Below are 12325 nucleotides of genomic sequence, written 5' to 3'. Positions count from 1 at the left end.
CGCAATCTACAAAATTTGTGAAGAATTGTTCGTGTTAACACGAGGAGGAGTTTACGTGGCTACACTCTTTTTTCCTTACTGTGGTTTTTATCTCAATGAGTTTTTCCTAATAAGGTTTTTAACGAGTCTGTATAAAAACACGTAATGAAAACAATCATTGTATCATGATCATCATCACAAGTGTGAGTGTTTAAAATAAGAGTTGAAAATATTGAAAATTAGTGTGTGATGATGTATGTAATAATGTAATTATTTTTGGATTATTTTCAAAGAAATTCTATAAATGTGTCTATCCATTTGTGAAGAATATACACAATTTAGTGAAGAAAATTTTATAAAATGTGTAATTTAATATATTTTGTGAGATTGAGTTTTTTATTTTTAACGAAAATTATTATTAGTAATTTTTATTTTTAACAGATTTATTATTAATAATAATTGGCAGCATTTTGTTGAGATGACAGAGAGCTGACGTCGTCGAATAAACAAAATCCAAGAGGGCGGGCGGATAACGTAGGAAGGATGAATGAATTGGTAGTGAGATGCAACATTCCCTTCCCTCCCCCTGTATCTACACATCCCCGAAGCACCCGCACAAGTACTACTCGTCGCCAATTTCGGCCAGTGGTTTCTCATGTATCCACCGACAGAAGGAATTCCAGGAGGAACACATTACCCACGCATTCTACTGCTGAAGAGGAAGATGATTACATGACCGATGATGATGCTTGAAAATTCATCGTCGATGCTGCTTTCGTTGAGCGTAAAGCCCGAAAGAAACACGTCGTTGCTCTTGCTGGACGATTACGAGATGGAAGAAATGGAATGTCATCCCAACCACCGGAGCGGCTACGTGGCCGTTGTGGGAAAGCCCAATGTTGGCAAGAGTACCTTGTCCAATCAAATGGTTGGCCAGAAACTCTCCATTGTCACTGATAAGCCACAGACTACTAGACACCGTATTCTCGGGATTTGCTCTTCTCCAGATTTTCAGGTCTGTGTTTTCCATCATATCTTGATCCCGTGTTGGTTCCTTGGTGCTTTTGATTTTGCTCGAGTCAATTGTAGGTTGGGATTTATGTGTTGTGCTAGTGCTTGATGAGCATACGGTTGCTACCAGGCCTCGTACTGTCAGTTTTCCTTCTTTCCGGTGGCTTTTCATTAGTTTTAAAAGTAAATGATTCTACATTCATTGAAGTTACAGAATAACTAATGCATCAGTGTGAGACCCATGCTTCTACATGGTAATAAATAATCGCAAATGAAACAAGGTTGTTGAACTCACCAAAACCGAATGACCTCCTAAGCAATTATGATCCCCCGTTGTTACAAAACGCTAGTTTCTGCAAGAAGATAATTTGCATATGCCAGATGTAATCGTAGTAATATCTATGAAGGGTATGATGCTCATCATATTAGTGCTTATGCTAATATGGCCTTCTTAAATAGTTTACATATAAATTCACATGTCTCTGCTTGAGTAAAATAGAAATTGGGCACCTAACGTCGAAAAAATATCTGTCGGTTTTTAAATTGTCTGTTCTTTTGCCTTTTTTTTCTTTTAAATTAAACTTCACTTGAACAACTGTATGAGGAACAGGCCGGACTCATCTGCCTATGTTACAGTTTTCGTGAATCATGAATGGTCCGTCCATCCACTGTGATGTAATCCAAGTGTTCCATTTTTAAAGTGAAGAGAAAAGAAATATACTCGTGTGCAATTGACATAGTTTTTTCAAAAGCTATTCTTATTGAATTGGCTGTAGATGATACTTTATGATACACCGGGTGTCATAGAGAAGAAAATGCACAAGTTGGATTCTATGATGATGAAGAACGTCCGAAGTGCTGCCTTCAATGCAGACTGTGTAATTGTTGTTGTTGATGTTTGTAAGGAACCTCAAAAGGTATTGCGTTTCACTTTTAAAACAAAATTCAACTTTGGATTCTAAACTAATGGTATACAGCTGCTATTAGATTGATGACGTGTTGGAAGAGGGGGTTGGAGACCGCAAAGATAAGTTACCGACCTTGCTGGTTTTGAACAAGAAAGATCTAATTAAACCTGGAGAGATAGCCAAGAGAATTGAGGTATAATTGCTGATAAGCTATTATTTATGAATCTTACACAGCAATACCTTGTTTGGTATATGCACTGAACTTAATGATTTGGCTATGTGTCTCTTTTCCTGCTTCCGTTTCTTTGTTTGTTTAAGATCTTAAAAGTCACTTACATGCGCTCTATTTCATTAGATGATAAGTGACGGTTACCTATCTGTCCCAAACAAGACAAATAAATTAATCATGTTCTGGAAGCATGGAACTGACTAGTGATTTTGGATAGCCTGTATGGTAATCCTCTGGCTAGTTTGACCTTCCAAACCAAATCTTGTACCTGAAATTCTGCACCCATGCTTCTGCTAACTATTTTTGCTCCAATATTGCTACGCGGATTCATTATATATAGGCACCATATTTTTTGCAGTGGTATGAAAAGTTTACTGAAGTAGATGAGGTCATACCAGTGAGCGCCAAGTATGGCCATGGGGTGGATGATGTTAAGGAGTGGATTCTATCAAAACTTCCAATCGGACCAGCTTATTATCCTAAGGTGTGTCAATTTTTGCTGTTATTATATTCAGTTTACAATTTTAATGAAATTCATGATAAGTTTCAAATGTGCTGTAGAAAAATGTTCGCGTGTTAGTTCATTTTTTGTGTTCCTCCTTACAGAGGTAAATCTTTACATCTGAAATCAAATAATGCCATTCCTCTTTAGGATATTGCTAGTGAGCACCCTGAGAGATTTTTTGTGGCTGAAATTCTTAGAGAAAAAATCTTTATGCAGTACAGAAATGAAGTGCCTTATGCATGTCAGGTATACCAATTTTGAAATTTGAGATATGATCAGATACAACTTACTTCTTTATTATTTTAGATTTATTTTTCAAGGAAAAAACTCATTAATCCTGCAGGTTAATGTAGTTAGTTATAAAAGCAGACCAAATGCGAAAGACTTCATTCAAGCTGAGATTATCGTGGAAAAGAACTCCCAGAGAATCATCCTTATTGGAAAGGTAAAACTTTTTCTATCATAATATGTTCACGCTTTTCAGCTGTTGAGAATCTATATTCTTCTACTTTGCCAATTTATTTAAGATAGATGTGCCCTGATGTAGTCCTGGAGGTGTTTTATCTGCACCGATTGGATAGTCTAATGTTCAGGATTGGTGCACTATGCTGGAAGGAATGCTGAGTTTGACCCGATGGAATTAGTTGGTTAAAAATTTAGAACATTGTTTTTTTAATTTCCTAAAATGCCACAATGGAGCCAAAAAATTTCATCTAGAGAGAGAAACCAAATCTCAAGAATTTTAGAAGGGTTGAAAATCATTTTTATTATTTATAATTCATAAAAATTATATAACTGTATGAGAAAATTTAAAATGAGGGCTACAACAGTCGCCAGCCCTCCTTTGGCTATGCCTCTGTAAGACCTGGTTGACGGTAAATAATTGTTATTTGAAACATGAAGTTTATCTAAAATTCTTAGCTTTGTGTGTTTAGATACTTTTCATTTAAGTCGTCCATGGCTATTAATAGGGTCGTAATACAAGTGGTATAATATCAGTGTTATACTTGTTTGACAAACAGTTAAGGTTTTCTTTTTTAAATCCGTTGTTGCTTGAGTTCAAAACATTGTTGGTCCACTGCTTCATCAACTTTTCATGTAACCCAAAAAAAACAGCGAGAGACTGCCATTGTTTTCTAAGCAAAAGTTTGAAGAAGAAATACATTTATCGGAATATGGCATTTGTGGCTAGTATCATGCATTTGCAAAAAAATAAAATAAAAAAATGAAGCATTTTGCAACCTGTTTGCATTGGTGAACTAAAAAAGGAAGCTGTCTGATTCTTATGTGTTTTCAAAGATGAAATATCTCTTCGATAAAGGAAGCAATTATGGCTGAAGTTTACCAGTGTGAAGTTTCGCTTTAATCCAATAATATTCTTATTGCTAACTGTTTTTTAGTTGCGGAACTAATTAATAATTTACATGATGTGGTTTTAAGAAAATAATTTCTAAAACCAAATTGCATTTCTTTTTCGTTGCCTGAGTTAAGTTGATGTTCTTTGCATGTAGAGTCTTAATTCAAAAGCTATATCCACTTGATACCAAGTAAGTTCTCTGTAATATTTGTCCCTTGGTTAATTTGGCAATACGTTTAGACAGGACATAGTTATTTGTTGTGTGCTGTGTAAGTGTAAGTTTTTACTCTTAATGAGACAATTCGTTACGTGTCACTGAAAGGGCCTTTAGTTTCAGGCTACACGCAAAAACAAAAAAAAAAAAATCATTTGCACTTGTTTTGCTTGCGTGAGAATCTCGAACAGAAGAACTGAAAATTATCAATGAAGTGGTTGAATCATCGCTCTGAATTAGCACTGATCCCTCTATGGGTTCGGTGTGAGTGTGCTATCAGGTTCTGTTGCTGTCACGATAATGATTTATTGACTTGAAAAGAAATAAATTCTCTACAAGATAATATTTTTGGCACGATAAAATTTTGAAAGTATTTTCGTGCTTGTTTGAAATACTGCAGACAAGCTAAACTACTTGTTGAAAGTGGAACTACAAATCCTATCCGAATAATCAATAATTAGGATAGATTATCATTTTGTATTTTAAAGTATATTTAATCTTCTAGAGATAGGACTCCTAGTTGAAGTAAACAAGGTAGATAAATCTTTATAAATTGATATATTGTATCGTACTTATTACTTTTAATTTTCTGAATAACCTTCTGCAACCTCCAAACCCTATTTGCGTTCCTACTTTTGCTACATGGTATCAGAGCACGTGAGCGGTTCATAACAAAATACGGCTACATGGCCTCCTCTTCCGGTTTCTCTTCGTCCCCTCCACCACCTCCTACAATCACACAAGGACTTTTCGGTAATACATCCATTCCAATCACAAATCCTAAATTGAATGGCCAAAATTATCTTCGATGGTCCCAATTCGTGACGATGTTTATTTGTGGGAGCAATGACAATTTTTTAAGAGGCGCAAGCCGCTGTGTAGCAAAGGATGACTCCAGATTTAAGCTGTGGAAGGCCGAAAACAATATGGTAATGTCCTGGTTAATTAACTCCATGATACCCGATATTGGAGAGAATTTTCCGTTGTATCCCACGGCAGAAGACATCCGGGAAGCTGCTACGGATACTTACTATTCCAAGGACAACACTGCTGAAGTGTTTGTGATAGCAAGCATCCTTCATGAATTCAAACTGAGAGATGCCCTTGTCACCCAATACTTCACGCTTACTCGTTACTGGCAGCAACAAGACCTATTTGAGGTGTACGATTGGAAGTTTGTCAGAAGATGGTCACTACAGGGCTATTGTGGAGACGAACACATATTTAAATTTTTTATAAGCCTCAATTCACAACTAGATGGTGCCCGCGGCCGGACCTTGCAATCAAGCCACTGCCCAATTTGTGTGGCGCCTTTTCTGCATATGCCATGAAGAAAGCAGGAGGAAATTGATGTGGGTCCCTAACCTATTGCCCAAACTCTGTCGGATTGGCCCTCGCCATTCATCGCCCAACACCTTCTGCGCAATTACCACCTGATATGCCCCCCCAACCTGCCGTTTTGAAACTGAAATCTCCAGCCTCCAGCAACAGCATGCATAATGGCCGACCGTGGTGTGAAAAACATAAGAGACTTGTTGGAAGATTCACGGCAAGCCTCCTAATTGGAAATCTGCACGCGAGAGACGAGCCAATTCTGCTACGACGGTTCCACTCCCGAACAACCACCTTTTAGCCGGGAACAACAAGAGATGCTCCATAAATTATTCAGTTAAGCACGTCCAAATAACAATTCCTCGTTTATTGGCTCTGGGAGTGTGGCACACAAAGGTATTGCTCCTAATGCTTTCTTAGCACAACACATGTTATCAGATAGTTGGATCATTGATTCAGGTGCATCAGCGCATATGATTGGGAATCTGAAGCTCTTTTGGTCCCACAGCCCGTACACAATCTCTGCCTCGGTCAAAATTGTGAATGGGTCATGGTCTACAGCGATGGATTCTGGGACAGTCCATTTCTCTCGAACATTTTCTCGCGATTCAGTTTTGTTTGTCCCAGATTTGGATCGTACTCTATATCTCAGTTGCTTAAATCGAGATCTCAAGTGCACCGCTAAATTCTTGCATGATTTTTGTCTTGCCTGGAACAATCTTTCTTTGGTTTCTAATTCTTTAGTTAATAAGGATAATGAAATTTTGTTATGACACAATAGGTTAGGTCATGCCAATTTTATTTACCTTGAGAAATTATTTCCTTCATTATTTAGTAATAAAACCTCCAGGTTTATTTCTTGTGATCTGTGTCAATTGTCTAATCATACGCGTGCTACTTTCTCACCACAACCATATAAGCCATCACAACCATTTTCCCTCATACACAGTGATATTTGGGGTCTTTCTAATATATAAAATGTTGCGGGTCACTGTTGGTTTTTGCTTTTTATTGATGATTTGGGTATTTTTTATGAAAGAAAAATCTGAGACATCTGCACTTTTCAAACAATTTTGTGTCATGATCCATATACAATTCTCCAATCGCATCAAAATTTGAAAACTAATAGGGCCCGAGATTACTTCAATTATGTTCTAGGAACTTACCTTCACAGTCAGGTATAAGTTCACCAAAGCTCTCGTGTCAATATCCCCAACAGAATGGTGTCTCTGAGCATGAGAATCGACACTTACTTGATGTATCCGGATCCTTACTCTTCACACACAATGTCCCCAAGCATTTTTGGGGTGACGCTGTCCTCACTGCCAATCAACCAAATGCTCTCATGTCCTCAAATACAAAACTCCCATCCAAACTCTCCAGGTTTCCTTCCCTACAACACTCCTCATTCAGAATATCTCTCTCTGAGTCTTTTGTTGCTCAACCTTTGCACATATTCATGATAGGGTTTTACACCTCCAACCAAAAGGGGTACAAGTGCTTCTCACCTCTCACCAAGAAATTATACCAATGGTCATGTTTTCTGAGCATGACCCTTTTTATTCCAAATCTTCGATTCAGGGAGAGACCGAACTGAGTGAATCGCACAACCGGGAACCTGATACACATACTCTACCACAAGTAGAGCCGTGTAGGCATATCCAATCACAATTAGAGCTGTGTAGGCAAGCACAATCACAATTGGAGTCCGGTAAGCCATTACTGGTTTATTCTCGTAGGAAACCACCGCATGCAGAATCCCAACAGCGCCGTGAACAGATTCAGCATGCCCCGACTCTCCTCCGGAACAGCCAACTGAAAATACACAAGGTACTGATGAGTTCCCTGTGATTGAACGTGATATTACTGATAATAGACCTATTGCATTAAGGAAAGATGTCGGTTTATGTACATAACATCCTATATACTACTTCGTTTCTCTTGAACACTTATCACCTGCAGATCGAGCATAGTTGTTAAAAGCGAGCGCCTAGGCGCACCCATTGTACCCAGGCGCATCCCTTGAAAAAAATGCGCTTCTATGGTAAGGCGCAAGGCCTGGATGAGGCGCAAAAGCGAGCGCTTCATGAAGTGGTCTGCAAATCTTGTACATAAATAAAAATTAACTCAAGCCCAACTACCAAATCCCATAGCTATTTAATGATAAAAAAATCCTTACATTCATGTAAGTTGTAATAGTGTGCAACAACTTTTCATCTCCCTCAAGTTCTATCTGCGATTCTAGGTGCAGCGCCCAAAAGGCCGAAACTTCAGTTTTGGTTTATCAATTTCTAGCGATCCAAATCAGGTAATAAGCAGCCTTATTTTTTTTTTCTTTTTCCAATTGCTTTTACAACTTCTTGCTTCCACATTCTTTCAATTCCAAAGTTTATTTTCTCATTATGATTTAAGCTACGTTATCTATTAATGAATTTTTATTTATATTATTTGCTATATTTGTTAAATATATTTAATATATGTAATATTATAGTATTATAATATACATGTTGAATTTTAAAATTTATGCCAAATACGTTTTACTTCGATAAAGTGTGTACTTCGTCATGTGTCTCAGAGGCTTAAAATCTAGGATACCTTAGCGCTTTAGTGCGTATTGCGGCCTAAATAACTATGATATCGAGCTTTTGTATCCAGATTAGACCAGGTCCAGATTCCATCAATCATAGATATTATTCTCCAAGACCCACGATGGAAGACGACTGCTTTTGATGAAATACAGGCCTTGAGAAAAATAATACTTTGACTATCACTGATCTCCCTCATGGGAAACGAACAGTTTGATGTTAGTGGATCTTCTCTTAGATCCAGTGAAACACAAAACTGATGGTAGTACAGAAAGATTCAAAGCATGATTGGCAACAAAAGGATACATGCAATTATATGGCATCGATTGTTAATAAACTTTTGCTCCAGTGGCCAGACTCAATAATGTCCGAGTTCTCTTATCATTAGAAGCAAACTTGGACCGTCCCTTGTGTACCAGGTTGATGTGAATAATACTTTCCTCAGTGGTGATCTAGTGGAAAAAAGTCTATATGGATATTCCACCAGGGTTCATGACATAATCCACAACTAATAAGTGTGAAAACTGAAAAAATCCTTATATGACTTGAAGCAATCACCTCGGGCATGGTATATACGGTTCTCGTTTGTTCTAAAAATGAGTGGGTACACTCGGGAACAATCGGATCATACCTTGTTTACCAAACACTTAGAAAAAGGAAAAATCACAGCCCTCATAGTCTATGTTGATGACATCGCTCTTACAGGGAGGCATATTGAGGAGATGGAGCATATGAAGGCCTTGTTCTCGAAGAAATTTGAAATGAAAGACCTTGGGAACCTCAAATATTTTCTTGGAATGGAAGTGACCAGGTCTTCCTTGGGATCTCAATTTCTCAAAGAAAGAAGTTCGTGATAGATCTCTTAAGAAACTAGAATGTTGGGAATCAAACCAGTGGACACACCACTGGATGCAAATGTCAAGCTTGAAGCAAAAACAATAGTCTACTTGTTGACATAAAGAGATATCAAATACTAGTTGGAAAATTGATTTATGTCTCACGTACACACCTTGATATTGGCTTTACTGTGAATGTTCTTAGTCAATTCATGAATTGTCTTACCAAAGATCACATTGATGAGGTGTATCTGAGTACCGAGATATCTCAAAAGAAACCACCGAGGAAGGGGACTATTCTTCAAGAAGTCATCAATTTGAAATGCTGAAGCTTATAGTGATGCTGATTGGGCTGGGTCGCATACGACAGGCGTTCCACATCGGGCTATTGTACATACTTACGGGAGAATCTGGTAACATGGAGAAGTAAGAACCAGTATGGAGTGGCGAGAAGTAGTGCAGAGGCAGAATATCGAGCCTTAGCCCATGGTATATGTGAAGGAATGTGGTTGAAGAGACTACTCAATGAGCTGAAGTTAGACAACCTTTGCGAGTAGTGTGTGATAATCAAGCAGCTATAAGTATAGCCAAAAACCCAGTCCACCATTAGTGATCAAAGCACATTGAGGTGTATCGACATTTTATAAGGGAGACGATTGAGAGTAAAGTCATTGATCTCTGTTATATACCCACTCACTTTCAAATAGCAGACATCGTAATATAAGCGCTTCACCGACCTCATTTTGAAGACTTGAGTTCCAAGCTGGGCATGATCAACATATGTAACCTATCTCGAGGAGGAGTGTTGAATGTTGAACAACAAATCTTATCCGAATAATCAGTAATTAGGATATATTATTATTTGTAATTTAAAGTATATTTAATCTTCTAGAGATAGGACTCCTTGTTGGAGTAAACTAGGTATGTAGATCTTTATAAATTAATATCTCGTATCAGACTTCTTAATTTTAATTTTCTGAATAACATTCTGCAACCTCCAAACCCTACGTGCGTTCCTACTTTTGCTACGCTACTATATTTTCATGACCTCGTTTTCACCATTCTTTTCAAAATTTATGATATTATCCGATGGAGCACATTTTGTAATTCTATGAAGTTCACTTTATTCAAATTTCATGAAAGCCTCGAAATAAAGAAAAAGGCTTCGGATGAGATTCCTGTGAGATGCGTAGTATGTAACATCGATCTTTTCTTGATACTATCAGGAAGGAAAAGCCTTAAAACTACTGGCGACGGCAGCTCGGCTTGATATAGAAGATTTTTTGCAAAAGAAAGTTTTCCTTGAGGTATAATTTAATTAGTTTATTAATGTTACTCTGCATGAGAAATAAGTATTGTGAAAATTTCAACCGCTAGTTGAGACTTTGTATCATTTTCTTTTCTACTTTTCGTAGTGTTTGTTGCAATAATGATTACTGGGAAAATAAAAAATTTCAGGTTGAAGTCAAGGTAAAAGAGAATTGGAGGCAAAATGAAGGGCTACTTAAACACTATGGCTATGGGGGGCAAATTCAAGCTTTGTGATGTAGAACTCCATGCTTCCTGTCGTAAAATCCCCATATGGCTGATGATTTTTTGGGCAGCGGCTGATCAAGGTACCAGTCAAGACACCTGTGTTCATATTTTGTTAGCAGGATGATGTCTGTATTATTATTGTCCATTTCCTGTAACGAAGTATATTTTCTAGATGAGTTTCTTTTACTTACCAGACATTTATGCACATGATATATCTTGTGAAGACCCGGATTTTCGAAGCAAATCACTCAAGAAATAAATTCAGGATTTTTAGCTCAACTTTATCAAATTAAAAGCTCAACAATTGGATTTAAAATTTCAGCTCAAGATGTGCAAAATCCAGTATAATGGAGCTCGAGACGTCGCAAAACCGCAAGGACCAAACTGTAGCCACTCGGTGACGCAAACCCTTGGCTCATGGATCTTAATATCTAGTTCAAAGAAGCTCATCCATATTGTCCTAAATGACAATAAAATGCAGTCAATTAATGAGCTAGGAGTCGAACATTGGTGTAAAAGATGACTTTTTAGTAAACCAAAATGACGTGAAGTGGTTAAGCAAATAGACCATCATGGAGGTTGACTGGGCTCCAAGATTTCGGCCATATGGCCCTCGATATGTCATTTTTCAACCTACAAATTCCACTCATGGTCTAGACAATTCATACTCCAAAAAGCCTTCACAAACTCACCAAAAATTCGGCCCTTATTGTGCCCTTAAATTTTGGGCAGCAAGTAGATATTATCTTAAGGTGTTAATCTGTCCAAATGATCGATTATAGTCAAGCCAAGAAGTTCCCTCAGGAGTTGAGCAACAATAAAATAAAAATGGAATCTCATTTGAATCGTCATAGTTCGGCCTTCTCAAGCAAGTAGCTGTCGAGATCGTGTGCTTTTAGTCAAGTTTCTACATCGTCTAGCCAACATTTTAAGGCATTATTTTGCTTTCATATCACGCCCAAGTCTTGCTCATAATGCCGTCCAATTCACGTTCAAGCTCTGCCCAGGTTCGGCGAAGGTTACGTTCAAGTATCGATCAAGTTCGAAATCGCACCTTTGAATCAGCGTAAGTGGGGTTATATATGTTTTAAAGACTTATGTACGTGTTAAAAATTGATCGTATACTGTATGTTTTGTTTTGAATCGTTTCCTTCGCATTTGCATCTTTTGCGATCCGATTCGTTCAGTCCGTTTCATTTTATCTGTCCGTTTTGTGCCATTGGGATAAGTTTGTTTGATATGATTCGAATTATGAGGCATCAGGAAAGCCTGTCTATGGGAAAAAGCATCAGAGGGAGTCCAGACGTGGGAGAAGGCCTCAGAGGGAACCCAAGATCAATGATAACTCATGGTCATTATTGTAAGATATGTTTTCAATATGTGATTCTGATTTGATAAGAATTTGTTTTATTAAGATTTTGTTTTGTTTAAGATGATCTGATCGATATAAGTTCCGAACGCTGTCTTTTCCATTTTCTACTTCTGCTCTGAAAAATGACCACTTTAAAGATATGTATATGTATAACTTGTTATTCTGGTCTTCAATCGACCCTATTTGCTGAGTGTTTCTCAAAACGGTCACCCCTTTACGTCTTTCCCTAGATAATAATGAAAAACAGGTGGAAGAAACGGAACAAGATAAATTTTGAGGTTGGTGAAGAAATCCAGAATTATGAAGACCAAGCCCCTCATTTCATGATTATAGTTTATTCGCTTCCGTATTTCGCACTTTTCGTTGTAAGAACAGCGTCCGCATTATTCATATTTCACATATATAAAGACAATCTTCTTTTTATGAATCAGACTGATTTTTGACTATTTGCTACGAAACTT

General features: G+C 37.5%; 1 protein-coding gene across 1 annotated transcript; it reads left to right on the top strand.

Moving 5' to 3' along the window:
- Positions 1-472: 472 nt before the first annotated feature.
- Positions 473-10771, top strand: LOC142530151 (GTPase ERA-like, chloroplastic). Its single transcript, XM_075635944.1, is given in 9 exon segments — positions 473-728; positions 730-994; positions 1767-1907; positions 1978-2091; positions 2486-2611; positions 2780-2878; positions 2976-3077; positions 10183-10263; positions 10415-10771. Coding segments are annotated over 9 exon segments (1221 nt in total). The 5' UTR covers positions 473-522; the 3' UTR covers positions 10502-10771.
- The last annotated feature ends 1554 nt before the right edge of the window (positions 10772-12325 follow it).

Source organism: Primulina tabacum, chromosome 16 (assembly GCF_025594145.1).
Source record: "Primulina tabacum isolate GXHZ01 chromosome 16, ASM2559414v2, whole genome shotgun sequence".
In the NCBI taxonomy this organism is placed as follows: Eukaryota; Viridiplantae; Streptophyta; class Magnoliopsida; order Lamiales; family Gesneriaceae; genus Primulina; species Primulina tabacum.
Note: the sequence above shows the minus strand (reverse complement) of the source record. Positions and strands in the feature narration are given on the sequence as shown.